This window comes from Cebus imitator, unplaced genomic scaffold (genome assembly GCF_001604975.1).
Source record: "Cebus imitator isolate Cc_AM_T3 unplaced genomic scaffold, Cebus_imitator-1.0 Scaffold254, whole genome shotgun sequence".
In the NCBI taxonomy this organism is placed as follows: Eukaryota; Metazoa; Chordata; class Mammalia; order Primates; family Cebidae; genus Cebus; species Cebus imitator.
In genome coordinates, this window is record NW_016107569.1 from 1,981,783 (window position 1) to 1,997,287 (window position 15,505).

Here is a 15,505-nt window from a genome sequence, read left to right on the forward strand (position 1 = left end):
CTCTTTCTTTTGGATTTTTTTCTTTTGCCCATGTTAGGTTGTCAAAAATGGTACGAGAAAAGATAGGCATACCTTCTTCCATTTTACAGATCTTTTGCAACTTTGAGTCCAACTGTAGAAAAGAATAATAAATATTTGCTTCTTAGTGTCTATACGCACAGCAAACAAGCACTTCCAAAATGACAGTTGGAAGGCACACCCACCTGTGCTGGGTTGAGACGGTTAACTACATACTGTGCTTTTGGTAAAAGGTAAAGTTAGTAGATTAAAGATGGAGAAAATGTTTGAAGTGGACTACAAATGGTGTTAATAATAAAGCTATTGGCCAGGATGGGTGGCTCATGCCTGTAATCCCAGCACTTTGGAGGCCTAGGTGGGTGGATCACCTGAGGTAAGGAGTTCAAGACCAGCCTGGCCAAGATGGTGAAACCCCATTAAAAATGCAAAAAATTAGCTAGGTGTGGTGGCAGGTGCCTGTAATCCCAGCTTCTTGGAAGGCTGAGGCAGGAGAATCGCTGGTACCTGGGAGGCGGTGGTGGCAGTGAGCTGAGATCACACCATTGCACCCCAACCTGGGCAAAAGAGCCAAACTCTATCTCAAACAAACAAACAACTATTTGAGTTTGGCATTCTTATTAACATTAGAATGGAATTGTACAAAGCGTATATTTAGGCAGCCTAACAGTTTATAAAGTCAGTGTACAGCTGGCTCATATGGAGGCACTGTATACTTATGGCCACGCTAACTCTAACCCGTTTTTCCTCATAGAGAACTCATTAGAGGTAACAATGCTACCAAAAAACAACTTCATTTAATAATCATGGACCAGGCTGACTTTATACAAAATCTCATTTTGCAGAAAATACAAGAGATGGAGGAAAGGAGGATTGTGAGGATTGGAGACTCCATGAAGACGTACGCGGAGGTTGATCGGCAGGTGATACCCATCATTGGGAAGTGCTTGGATGGAATAGTAAAAGCAGCCGAGTCCATCGATCAGAAAAATGTAAGTATTGCCATTTGAGCCTCACTGATAACTATTTGCAGTTCCATTTTTTCTCCCCGTCCCCTTTCTGTATGACCTCGTTGAATCATCTCACGGTGGGTAGTTGCTTTCAGTGGTCATACATGCCCTGTGTCTCAGATTTAACTTTATAATTCCTTTTTTGGAAAACACGTTTAAGTGGTAAATTGTCCAAGAGATGACAGAATTGAGTTTCTGTTTTCTGGAAAAGTGTTTGCTGGAAAAAGGGAAAGACTTTGTTTCCTGTAAGTCAGATTCTTCTTCTTCTTCTTCTTCTTTTTTTTTTTTTTTTTTTTTTTTTTTTTTTTTTTTTTTTTTTTTTTTTTTTTTTTTTCTTTTTTCTTTTGAAACGGAGTCTTGTTCTTGTTGCCCAGGCTGGAGCACAGTGACGCGATGTCAGCTCACTGCAACCTCTGCCTCCTGAGTTCAAGTGATTCTCCTGCTTCAGCCTCTGGAGTAGCTGGGACTACAGGAACGTGCCACCACGCCCCGCTAATTTCTGTATTTTTAGTAGAGACGGGGTTTCACCATGTTGGCCAGGCTGGTCTCCAACTCCTGACCTCAGTTGATCTGCCTGCCTCAGGCTCCCAATGTGTTGGGAATATAGGTCTGAACCACTGTGCCCAGCCAAAACAGGGCCTCTTCAGGTACTTTTGACATTATCTTAGACTAGATCATTTTTCTTCTTGGGGGCATTACAGGACGTTTAGCAGCATCTCTGGCCTCTACCCAGGAGATGCCAGTAGCACTTCCCAAGTTCTGACCGTCAAAAATGTCTCCATATATTGCAGCATGTCCCCTGAGAGGGCAAAACCTTCTTTGGTTGAGAATACTGCTTGGGGACCAATGAATTCCTAGAGACCTATTTCTCTCAAAAAATATAAACTATAACACCAGCATAGGCTTTTACTATTAATTTGAAAAACCAAATATTTAACATAAAAGTTATGCAGCTGACCCAGTGTGGTGGCTCACACTTGTAATCTCAGCACTTTGAGAGGCCAAGGTGGGTGGATCACTTGATGCCGGAAGTTCTAGACCAGCCTGGCCAACATGGCGAAACCCCATCTCTACTAAAAATACAAAAATTAGCTGGACATGGTGGTACATGCCTGTAGTCCCAGCTACTCGGGAGGCTGAGGCACGAGAATTGCTGGAACTCAGGAGGCAGGGGTTGCAGCAAGCCAAGATCATGCCACTGTACTCCAGCCTAGGTGACAGAGCGAGACTCTGTCTCAAAAAAAAAAAAAAAAAAAATCAGAAAACGACAGTTCTGTGTTCTAAAAGCTCAAATGGACATTATTGATAGCTTCTGAAGAGAATGAAGAAAGCTGACCAGGTGTGGTGGCTCACGCCTGTAGTCCCAGCACTTTGGGAAGTCTAGGTGGGTGGATCACCTGAGATAGAAAGTTCAAGACCAGCCTGGCTAACATGGTGAAACACCATCTCTACTAAAAACACAAAAATTAGACTGGGCATAGTGGCTCACACCTGTAATCCCAGCACTTTGGGAGGCCAAGGTGGGTGGATCACAAGGTCAGGAGTTTAAGACCAGCCTGACCAATATGATAAAACCCCATCTCTACTAAAAATACAAAAATTAGCTGGGCATGGTGGTGCACACCTATAGTCCTAGCTACTTGGGAGGCTGAGGCAGGAGAATCACTTGAACCCAGGAGGCAGAGGTTGCAGTGAGCCAAGATCACGCCATTGCACTCCAGCCTGGGCGACAGAGTAAGACTCTGTCTCAAAAAAACAAAACAAAACAAAACAAAAACAAAAATTAGGCGTGATAGTGTGCATCTGTAGTCCCAGCTACTCAGGAGGCTGAGGCAGGAGAATCGCTTGAACCCGCGAGGTGTAGCTTGCAGTCAGCTAAGATGGCACCACTGCACTCCAGCCTGGGCAACAGAGCGAGACTCCATCTGAAAAAAAGAAAAAAAAGTTACTAGGAAAAAAGTTATTATCAATCAGTGTTATTTCCTTAGATATCATCTGTATGAGGTCATCATAATTCATTGTTTAAAAAGTATTTGCATGCTTCTGAATGTATTTATATGCTTGCGGGTATAATTTCAGGATTCACAGCTGGTAATAGAAGCTTATAAATCAGGGTTTGAGCCTCCTGGAGACATTGAGTTTGAGGATTACACTCAGCCAATGAAGCGTACCGTGTCCGATAACAGCCTTTCAAATTCCAGAGGAGAAGGCAAACCAGACCTCAAATTTGGTGGCAAATCCAAAGGAAAGTTGTGGCCGTTCATCAAAAAGAATAAGGTACTGATGGTTGGACGCGGTGTGAAATGAGTTTTATAAGGTGTGGAGATTTTGACTTGACCTTTGAGTCTTACGAAAACTAAGATCTTAGACCTGTAGTTTCAGAATGCAAAAGAAAAAAGCTAGTGTGCTCCTTGTATCTGGAGGCAGCATTTCTTTTTGGTGGTGGTATTTTTGCCATGGCCCTGTGTCTTACTTCAGAAGCATTCTCCTCCTCCCGTGACACCCACACTAACAGATTACTGACCTCTCCACCATTTCCCATCATACCTTTCACTCCTTCCTCTCCTGGACTGCTGGTGACCTTGGCTGGGAGAGGATGTGGTGCGAAATTCCTGTAACACTTTATCCGCACATCTAATTGAAACTGTTACCATGTTAATAACTTGGTTTCGAATTCATGTTAACATGCGTATCCATGAACATTTTTCATTTTCTTTGCATAGTGTGAGACATAGGTGCATGACAGCATTAACCTGGGGTTGTAGAATATGATCAAGGCAGCATTACTGCTTTAACTTTAGAATGACTTAATATTTATTAATTTAAACAGACTGTCTACTGTTTTCACAACCTTAGCATTGAAGGTCTTCCATTTTTTCCCATCAGGCTATGTTAGCTTAGGTGATATGGAAATATTTACCTTCTGGCTTAAGCTGGTTTGGAATAGCTAACTAGAGCTGTAGTTTGCATGGGAAAGTCTGCACGAGCTCCTTGTCAGATATTTCTTGCTCCTCTTCTGTCGCGTTACTTACTAAACCTCCCAACTCTCATCATCTTCATTTAACCACCTCCTACATGTTTTCTTTTGGACCATGGCCTAAAATTTAATTGTTTGTGTTTTACTTGCGTTGGATTTCAAATATGATTTGATGCTTATTTTTGTTTTGTGTCTTATCTTCTTGTTTCTGATTTTTACTCTGTCACGGCTCCATCTCTTACATGTAGCTTATGTCCCTTTTAACATCCCCCCATCAGCCTCCCCCTCCCCCTCCTGCCTCTGCCTCACCCTCTGCTGTTCCCAACGGCCCCCAGTCTCCCAAGCAGCAAAAGGAACCCCTCTCCCACCGCTTCAACGAGTTCATGACCTCCAAACCCAAAATCCACTGCTTCAGGAGCCTAAAGCGTGGGGTAAGTTCTGCTCCGGAATCCTGTCTCTCTGGCGTGCTTTTGTTGCATGTTCGGTTCTGCATAACTAATTTTGTTTGTGAATGAATTCATTGTGTTTTCCCATAACATATAAAAAAGTTAAAAAACCATTATAGCTGGAGAGAAAAAGCCAGAAAGAGGAGGGAAGAAAGAAGGAAGCAGGGTGCATAGAAGAAAGGAGAAAGCCAGGCGTCCCAGAACTCTTCCTGTTTGTTTCTGTTACATTTGGAAGGACTTGACCCCTCTTCCTCTTTAAAGCATCCAAGTCATTCATCTTTTACCTTAATTTTAACCAAAAAAGGAAACGTAAGATTTCATTTCTAAATCAAGCGACCTGAGCCTGGGCATGATGGCTCATACCTGTAATCCTAGCAGTTTGAGATGCCAAGACAGGAGGATCACTTGAGCTCAGGAGTTCAAGGCCAGCTTGGACAACATAGTGAAACCCCGTCTCTTAAAATATGTATGTGAAAATAAATAGGACAAGCACAGTGTCTCATGCCTGTAATCCTGGCCCTTTGGGAGGCTGAGGTGGGAGGATCACTTGAGCTCAGGAGTTCAAGACCAGCCGGGACAACATAGTCAGATCCCATCTCTAAATAAATAAATAAATGAATAAACAAACAAACCAGCAACCTATGAGATAAGGAATTGGAAGTGACTGTAAGTCAAAAAATACTGCCTTAATAATTACTGAAGCCATGTGAGTGTAATGAAGATACTTACCTGAGCTATGTCTCAGGGTTCAAAGGAGAAGAGTCATAAGTCACAGCGGTTTCATTCGCAATTTTAGTGAGATTATAAGGAGTTCATAAAATATCCATTGATTGGAAGAGGCCTAATGCAGGATTTCTCTTTAAAGGATGAAGTCATAAAAGCAGTTGACACTTACTGAGCGCTTATTGTGTGCAAAGCTCTGTTCTGTGTGCCCATTTACATTTTTCCAACCACACTGTGAAGCCTAGATAGTACTCATATTTCCTTATTTAACCGCTAAGGAAATTGAGGCATGCAAAGGTGAAGTGAGGAAGATGCAGAGCCGGGATTAGATCCAGGGAGTCTGTAAACAGAGTCTGCGATTCCGTGACGTCCAGCTTCAGGGAGCAACTACTATGTTGACTCATAAGTGGATGTTATTAAGATTCAAGTTCGCCATCCTAATTAAGAGTTAATGGAATTGAGGTAGCCATCTAATGTACATACCGGCTTGGTTTATAGAGAAAGATTGGCGTAAAGTAATATGTTGATTCCCACATCATTCTAAATGGTCAGTCTAGTCTAAGCCTTCCCAAAATATCTTTTATGATGAGTATAATGAGTAAACAGATATTTAGACCAGGCACAATGGCCCATGCCTGGAATCCCTGCAGCATTCACATATCTTTTTTACCTTAAAAAAAAAAAAAAAAAAAAAATCCCATCCTGTGGGAGCTGCGACACAGCTGTAGCAGAATGCTTTCTGGTGCAAACATAAGTTTTACTTTTCCCTTCTCCTGGGCTGTCCAGTTGGGTTACTTCTTTCCAAATAATGCCTGGTAGTGCCCCAAAGCCAGACTTGGATGCCAGCCTTTCTTGAGTGTCAGCTGACACATTGGCATGGGAAAAGATTGTAAACTACAACTAATTAACTGGAGGGGAGAGATGTCCTTCTTGGACTTGGAATCAATAGCTGGTTACCAGTAAAAGAATAACAGTAGTCATTGTTAACCCGACAATCGTATTTCTACAAAAACTACTCTGTGTAAAAAAGAGGCCTGGAGCAGTGGCTCATGCCTGTAGTCCCAGCACTTTGGGAGGCCAGGGTGGGTGGATTGCTTGAGCTCAGGAGTTCAAGACCAGCCTGAGCAACATGGCTAGACCCTGTCCCCCCATTAAAAATACAAAAAAATAGCCAGGCGTGGTGGTATGTGCCTATAGTCCTAGCTACTTGGGAGGCTGAGATGGGAGGATTGCTGGAACCCAGGAGGAAGAGGTTGCAGTAAGCCGAGATCACACCACTGCACTCCAGCCTGGGCAACAGAGTGAGACCCTTTCTCAAAAAACAAAAAATGTAAATATATAATCGATAACAAGGTTATTAGTTGTTTTAAATAGAGGAAGAAATATTTCCTTATATGCAGAGTTGCTTTAATATGAGAATCTCAGATTTATAGTTGGTAGAATTATCTTGCTTTAATGCTATCCAGCATATCAGGTTAAGAATTGGAAATGGAATTTCTGAAAGATACGAAGAAAGACATTGATGGAAGGCAGAGTACAGCTTCAAAAGTGATGATGGGGCCGGGCGCGGTGGCTCACACCTGTAATCCCAGCACGTTGGGAGGCCAAGGCAGGAGGATCATGAGGTCAGGAGGTCGAGACCAGTCTGGCCAACGTGGTGATATCTTGTCTCTACCGAAAATACAAAAATAAGCCAGGCATGGTGGCAGGCACCTGTAATCCCAGCTATTTGAGAGGCTAAGGCGGGCGAATTGCTGGAAACCAGAAGGCAGAGGTTGCAGTGAGCTGAGATCGCACCACTGCACTCCAGTCTGGGCAACAGAGTGAGACTTCATCTCAAAAAAAAAAGTAGGATTAAGCTGAGCTGTATAATTAGGACTTGAAGAATCTGCAGCTTCTTGGCTCAATGATGCTGGTGTTTAGAACACTCATTATTAATCCAAGAATTTCCATGACGAGGCGTTTTTGCTAGACTGAAAGTTTTGTATGAACTGTCAGTTAACCCATCTCTGCCGTTTTACCAAGCATTCATGTGTTATATTTATATATTATCTCTGTATTTTTTGAACTCTCATGATGAATATTCATGGTTGTTTGCCATTTGTTTATGTGTCAATTCTAGTTTTCACTTAACATTACACAGTCTGAAATGTGCAATTGGCTGAAAATGGTTTGTGAATCTGTGGTTCATGGCATTTGCTAAATGTTTAGAAAAAAACCAAAGAATTCAGTCATCGATAAATATAAGAAAAGGATGGTTAGAAAAAAAAAAATGTAACACTTGATGAAATGAGAAACTGGTTCTTTTGATGATTTAAAGGAAAATCTCTGTTTTACCATAATCAGCAATATGAATTGTATTTCTTACTCCTCAAATCTGTGCTCAGCAAATCTTTGTTAAAAAATACTTCCCGCTGGGCACAATGGCATGCCTGTAATCCCAGCACGTTGGGAGGCCAAGGCAGGCAGATCACCTGAGGTCGGGAGTTCGAGACCAGCCTGACCAACATGTAGAAACCCCGTCTCTACTAAAAATATAAAATTAGCCAGGCGTGGTGGTGCATGCCTATAACCCCAGCTACTGGGGAGGCTGAAGCAGGAGAATCACTTGAACCTGGAAGGCGGAGGTTGCGGTGAGCCAAGATTGTACCATTGTACTCCAGCCTGGGCGACAAGAGCAAAACTCGGTCTCAAAAAAAAATTTTATTTTTTTCCCAAATGGTGAGTTTATTTTCCAGAGGTTAAATCTACTAGAAGCCACAGTAAAGAAGTAGAGAAATATTTTTGCTTCTTTCACTTTTGGTCAGTCTGTTCTTAGGGTCAGAATTAATGTTCCTTCCTTTAGGAAGCTGCAGTGCAAAAAAAGAGGAAGCACACGCTCAAAAAAAAAAATCCGAAGTTTGGAGAAGTAGATTTCATTTTTAAGCAATCTCAACATGGAACGTACCTAGCGTGGTTGACAGGTTCTGTGACCAAAGTGATACAGCCCCTCCTACCTTCCCATTCATTCTGCTTTTTAAGTCAACACTATTACACCAACAATAATTTAATTAGAAAAAGTTCCTGAGAGAATAAGAAATCTGTGATTTTATTATGTCTTTTAATTTGTCATGTTTTGCAGCTTTCAGATTCAGATGTCAATAATTTGTTTCTGTCATCGGAGTATATAAATCCCATGGAGACATATCTCAGCATAACTGATTTTGTTTCTAAATAATTAAACAGGATAAAATGTGATTTGTTGTAAGCTGTTGATATGTATAAGGAAATTTTGTTTCACCGAATATCTTTAAAGATGCCACCAGAGCATTAACCATTATTTCATTTTTACGTAAGTTGAAGAAAAATGAAACGAGATAGTATGTTCTCAGTTTGCCATCTACGAAGGGTAATTTTATTGCTTAAACTAAGATTTCATTTTCTGGCCTGTGCAAGAGACTTCTATATCTAAAATATAGACATACATTTTTCATATTTTAGAGTTAATTGTATGGAAAAATACCATCAATGTTGACCAAAAGATTTTGAAAATCCTTACCAATTGTTTGTCATATGCTAAAGTCTTATGGTTACTTTAATTTTATTTATTTTATCTTGTTCTCTTGCTGGTTATTGGCAGACTCAGTCTTTCTGTTTTCACAAAGAACTCATGAAGAGGACAATAGGCAAACCCACGTATGCCTTTGAGGCTAGGGACTATGTTGTAAGTTCACCTGTGACGGCCAGGTCATACAGTCACGGCACAGCCACTAACCCCATTCACAGCACCAAGACTGGGGACCCTGAGGCACTCTCTTATGCTTCCACACTACGAAATGAAATTCTTAATTGAGAGGGAAAAAAAAAAAAGCTAATTGTATAAATTCATCCATAGGCAACTTTATCTGAAAAAATTGCATGAATAAAGGAAGCAAACTTTCTAATAACAGTGGTGAGCTGAGCTTGGTTTTTTGTTTGTTTGTTTGTTTCTCTTTTTTCTCTTTTTTTTTTGAGACGGAGTTTCGCTCTTGTTGCCCAGGCTGGAGTGCAATGGCGTGATCTCGGCTCACCACAACCTCCACCTCCCGGGTTCAAGCGATTCTCCTGCCTCAGCCTCCCGAAGAGCTGGGACTACAGGCATGCACCACCACGCCCGGCTAATTATTTTGCATTTTTAGTAGAGACGGGGTTTCACCATGTTGACCAGGATGGTCTCCATCTCTTGACCTCGTGATCCACCCACCTCGGCCTCCCAAAGTGCTGGGATTATAGGCGCGAGCCACCGCGCCCGGCCTAATTTTTTATATTTTTATTAGAGATGGGGGTTTCTCCATGTTGGTCAGGCTGGTCTTGAACTCCTGACCTCAGGTGAACCGCCCGCCCCGGCCTCCCAAAGTGCTGGGGTTACAGGCGTGAGTCACCACACCCAGTCTGTTTTTCCCTTTTCATTCTAGCTCTGGGACTGTGACTGCCATCTGAGATGTCACTGGTATGACTTCACGGCAGAATTTCACGCATAAAACACAGCTGCAATGTGTGGTCACAGGAGAGTGATGCTCTTACAGACGGCAGTGTAGCTCAGTCCCACATCCGTGTTTGTAACAAACGGATCCCTAGGGAGTTATGCCCTAAAGCTTGGAGAACAAACAAACAGATCGATGACACGTGAGCGATTTCCTGGCACAGTAAAATGCGTATTCTTCTCTCTATGTATCTATACATTTATTTTCACTGTCCCCTTTCTTTGTACTTGAGGTTAGTACTGTGACTGTCCAATAACACATGGACTTGCCAGCTCTGTGTTCCCCATGTGTTATTGACGCTTGTGGCTCCCACGGCTCTTTAACTGTCGCCTGAAACTGACAGCTTTTTAATTCTTCAGGTGTCTAGCAATGCACTTAATGGAATCCTCAAAATTATTATTTTAGCCAATGATGTTGCTTTCTAATTTTAAGAGAAATTCTAATTGGCTGGCTTACAGCTTAAGACTGAAAACCAATATATAATGATTAAAAAGAAATTCCGTGTACTGTGATGGCACTTCTTATATTAATAGATTATCCGTCACAAATAAAATCAAATTTGTCTGAGAATCTGGTATTTCCTATTCGATGGGGATTTATGTTCAATCCTGATGACTTGTTTTTACTATGAAGTGTTATAATCTTCCTATACAATGTTTTGAGGTGAGAACTCTGTTTGTGGAATGCTTAAGAAAGAATATATAACTTTGGGTAATGAAAGTAGCCAAGTAGAGAGCAAATAGTGTACCTAGTTGAAATGTTAGTTCTTTGAATTAGCAATGTTTAGACAATAATGTGTAAGAAAATATCTGTATATGATAGTGTGCTTTGTAGGAAAGATACTTGGAGTTTTCTGCTGTGCACCGTAAGTCTTGTCTGTGCGTATGATGAATTCCAGTTGTGATAAGTAGATCTGTGCTCAAGTTCACAGGCAGGCTGAAATAGCTGTAGACAGCCCACGTCAGACAGTCAGGAATGTGACTGTATAATGTACCATTTGCCCCCGACAAAGGCTTGCCTTTCTGTTTCTTTCCTGTAAAATCTCATGTTCCTATACAGGGATAATTTCTTTAAAAGGTTATTTTTTCTTTACAAAGAAGTGTCAACTTTGAATCAATCTTAAATTAATAATTAGTTTTTTAGGCTGTGTGTGGTGGTTCACACCTGTCATTCCAGCGCTTTGGGAGATTGGGGTGGGTGGGTCATTTGAGCTCAGGAGTTTGATATTAGCCTGGGCAACATGGTGAAACCCCCATCTCTACCAAAAAATACAAAACTTTACCAAGTGTGGTGGCACGCACCTGTAGTCCCAGCTATACTCAGGAGGCTGAGACATAAGGATCACTTGAGCCCTAGAGGTTGAGGCTTCAGTGAGCTGACATTGTGCCACCGTACAAGCTGCCCTGTCTCCAAATATAAAACCAAAAATCAGTAAATTGATAAGTAAGTAAATACTTTAAAAAGAGCAGTCACAGTGGATAATTCTCCAAATACCCGACCCCTATGGATGGGGCTCAGAGTTTCATAGAAATCCTCAGCAGACACTGTCCACTGAGCAAGGGCAGCACACGTGCTCCGGTGGGAGAGAACGTTGTCCTCTAGCGTGGCTGCGAGACACATTTCGGGTCCTGCAGGTAGTTTCTTAGAGCACCTGCTCGTCCGTCCTTTGTTACCAGTTCACCAATTTCAGACTTTGCCTTCATGTCAATTTATTTATTTATTTATTTTTGAGAGAGAGAGTTTTGCCCTTATTGCCCGGGCTAGATTGCAATGGCATGATCTTGACTCACTGTAGCCTCCGCCTCCTAGATTTAAGCGATTCTCCTTCCTCAGCCTCCCAAGTAGCTGGGATTACAGGCGCCCGCCACCACGCCCGGCTAATTTTTTTTTTTTTTTTTTTTTTTTTTTTTTTTTTTTAGTCGAGACGGACGGGGCTCCACCACATTGGCCAGGCTGGTCTCGAACTCCTGGCTTCAAGTAATCCGCCCACCCTTGACCTCCCAAAGCGCTGGGATTACAGGGTTGAGCCACCGCACCTGGCCAATGTTTATATTTATTACAGTTCCTTAACATAAAAATATTAGTTGCCTATCATGGAAGTAATTGGTGGTCAGACTTTTTTAAGTCTGTGTAAAACTTTCCATGGAAAATTTGGAGAACAAAAGTTGTGTGATTATATTTTTTCTTTGATAGTCATTATGTGTCACCGACTACAAGCTTACTTTAGTTTACATCTAGACTGAGGGACCAACACGGACCTGTCACAGAAACCCTCCTTTTCTATCTGATCTTCGCTCTGCCAATGTGGAGCCTCAGAAAAGTTCATTAGGGAGCAGCCCTTCTTGTGAACTTTTGCACAGATCTGCTACAAGTCATTTTTATAAATCAGCGGGTGGACGTGTGTGGTATTTTAATATGGTGGAACTGACCAAGTTCCTCTTCTTCTGATGCGTTGTTGTTTTTTTTTCTCCTTCTCTCTCTCTTTCTCTCTCTCTCTTTCCCATACCTCTCCAATTTTTACATGAAGCTTTCTCTCAAGCTGGTAAGCACAATTATTCCATGCATGTCCTGAGTCTAATCAGGTTTTCGGCGTGTGTTTTGTGAATGCTATGCCATGCACAACATATCTTCAAAGTTAACTTGGTTTGTGTTTCTCTTATGTGTGCTTCTGTTGGTGTTTCCTTATTAGACTTCTTGGATACAAAGTTCCAGAATCTAATAGAGGTGATCTTAATCTTTTCAAGTTGCTAAGAAAATTAACACTTAACTCATGACTTGGTGTTCTTTATTATTGGGGCCTTAAGAGGACAAATGTGAATAAAGTGTCTATATGAATATGAACGTAAAGGCCAGGCGTGGTGGCTCATGCCCGTAATCCTAGCACTTTAGGAGGCCGAGGTGGGTGGATTGCCTGAGCTCAGGAGCTCGAGACCAGCCTGGGCAACATGGTGAAACCCCGTGTCTATGAAAGTACAAACAATTAGCCAGGCGTGGTGGCGTGTGCCTGTAATCCCAGCTATTCAGGAGGCTGAGGCAAGAGAATTGCTTGAACCTGGGAGGCAGAGGTTGCAGTGAGCCAAGATCGTGCCACTGCACTCCAGCCTGAGTGACAGAGTGAGACACTCCATCTCCAAAAAAAAAAAAAGAAGAACGTAAATATTAAATCTGGGGGTGTCTGTTGCATCATTTTGAATAAAAGTAAATTTAATAGTTGAAGAATGTTCCTATTTGAGAACCACAGAAGTAGATGAAAAATTCTGGGAGCCTGAAAGAGCCGTGTAGGAATGATCCCAGCCGGCAGCTCCTACCCAGGTTTGAGGCCACTCGTGGGAATGGAAAACTCTGGAATCTTTCTGGCGTGACGTAGATATGTTGGTGCCTTGTGCATAGCTGATTCAAGAGGCCACAGGAGAATTTCATGGACAGTGAAAAGAGCCTCCTAAGCCTTTTTAGGATTATTTACTCAGTGTTTTGTGTCGTTTGTACTTAATTGTATATGCCTAGTAAACAAACTAATCATTACATTTATTAAAAGTAACTTAACTAACATAACCTATAACTGTGCTTCAAATATCTATAATAGTTTCATAGTCTTCTCAAATTCCACAGCTAAGAATATCCTAAAATAACGGGACAGTGATCAACTGTGACAGTTCAACTGGGAATAAGATCAGCAGTATAAGCACACTATTGATAACCTAGGATAGTATTTTATGGTGATTTAAAAATATGTAAATATTTATGTGTGTATGTATACATATGTATGTATATACATAATTTTTTCAACATGACTTAGTATTTGGTGATGGACCCAACCCTAAAGAAAAATAGTATTTTATTAAGTTAAACATTTCTTAGACTGTGAAGTAAAATCCTGAGAAGTCTTTAAGGTCTCTACATGAAGGAAGGAGATCTAGATACCAAATGAATTACAGGTTCTTGAGCTGTATGAACTTGGGAGGAATTGTATCTATTCACTAGGAGGCCTTCTCAGCTGCCAGGGTTTCCTTCTTACCCTTTATTAATTGTTTTTCTGGGTGCTAGCAGCAAAAGGTAATATTTTTAGGCAGTCTTTCTGTTTGAAAAACAAATTATTTTACCAAGTTGGTATTGAACGGTTGTTTTCTACCATTACCTTGAAGCCAGCAAAGAAGTGCGGTGCTGGCTGGGCACGGTGGCTCCTGCCTGTAATCCCAGTGCTTTGGAAGGCTGAGGCAGGAGGACGGCTTGAGCCCAGAGTTCAAGGATGCAGTGAGCTATGATTGCACCACTGCACTCCAGCCTGGGTGACACAGCGAGACCATGTCTCAAACAAAAAAATGAAAAAAGGCGTGGGACCAGGTGCGTGGCTCACACCTGTAATCTCTGCACTTTGGGAGGCTGAGGCGGGCAGATCATATGAGCCCAGGAGTTCTAGACTAGCCTGGGCAACATGGTGAAACCTGACTCTACAGAAAAATACTAAAATTTTCCGGGCACGGTAATATGTGCCTGTAGTCCCAGCTACGCAGGAGGCTGAGGCAGGAGGATTGGTTGAGCCCAGGAGGTCAAGGCTGCTCCAGCCTTGGGTGATAGAATGAAACTGTCTCAAATAAAACTGTAAAACAACACAAAACAAAAAATCTAAAAAAATAATATTACATGGGGCTTGGGCTGTTTGGGGGTTGGGGGGAAGCTGTTGACAAGCAAGGGTTTGATTTTTTTTTTTTTTTTCCTTTTGGGAGACAGTCTCTCTTTGTCCCCCAGGCTGGAGTGCAATGATGCAATCTTGGCTCACTGTAATCTCCGCCTCCTGGGTTGAAGCGATTCTCCTGCCTCAGTCTCCTGAGTAGCTGAGATTACAGGCATGTGCCACCATGCCTGGCTAATTTTGTATATTTAGTATAGACAGGGTTTCACCATGTTGGTCAGGATGGTCTTGAACTCCTGACCTCAGGTGATCCACCTGCCTCGGCCTCCCAAAGTGCTGGGATTACAGGCGTGAGCCACTGGGCCCATCTGGCCTCCAGACCTTCTGATGGACTGGCTTCAAATTGGGTTTCCCGTGACCCCCTCTTTGGGTTCAATTAATTTGCAGCAGCAGCTCACAAAACTCAGGGATACACAATTTCTGATTTATTACAAAGGATATTACAAAAGATACAGATGAAGAGATGCTTAGGGTGAGATATGGGGGAGGGGGCACAGAGCTTCCATCCCCTCCCTGCGCAGACCCTCTCTAGGAACCTCCATGTGTTCAGCTATCCAGAAACTCCCCCAAACCCTGTCCTTTTGGGCCTTTTATGAGACTTCGTCAGATAAGCATGATTGACACATGGACAGCCATGCTGGAATGAGATTGGACAGAAAGGGCCTGATGGAATCCTAGCCAACCGGGTGGGGACACCCAGCAGGGCCCGTCTGTCCAGATTCTTCTTGGCCTCCCTGTGCAGCATTCCTTCCTTCAGGTATGGGGCAGGATCCTCTTGAATGAGAGTCATATAGTCACAATCAGAATGCTACCTTTAGCAGGTAAGAGAAGGGCATGGGGAGATGAGAGAGATTCTGTTTTCTGAGGCCGAAAGTGCTCTGATGTTTTAACAAAAGACTGTAGCAAGAGGCCAGGCGCAGTGGCTCACACCTGTAATTCCAGCACTTTGGAAGGCCAAGGTGGTGGATCACCTGAGGTCAGGAGTTCAAGACCAGCCTGGCCAACATTGTGAAACCCCGTCTCTACTAAATATACAGAAATTAGCCAGGTATGGTGGCAGGCACCTGTAATCCCAGCTACTGGGGAGGCTGAGGCAGGAGAATCTCTTGAACCCAGGAAGCGGAGGTTGCAATGAGCTGAGA

At 42.4% G+C, this 15,505-nt stretch overlaps 1 protein-coding gene across 1 annotated transcript in view; it reads left to right on the plus strand.

Annotated features, from left to right (window-relative positions):
- The window catches only part of FNBP1 (formin binding protein 1), a 165,655-nt gene that overhangs the window by 133,456 nt on the left and 16,694 nt on the right, over positions 1-15,505 (plus strand). The window contains exons 10-13 of the mRNA XM_037728077.1: positions 861-1,007; positions 3,105-3,302; positions 4,338-4,433; positions 12,201-12,215. Coding sequence (XP_037584005.1) covers positions 861-1,007; positions 3,105-3,302; positions 4,338-4,433; positions 12,201-12,215 — 456 coding nt within the window. The remainder of the gene's footprint in view (positions 1-860; positions 1,008-3,104; positions 3,303-4,337; positions 4,434-12,200; positions 12,216-15,505) is intronic.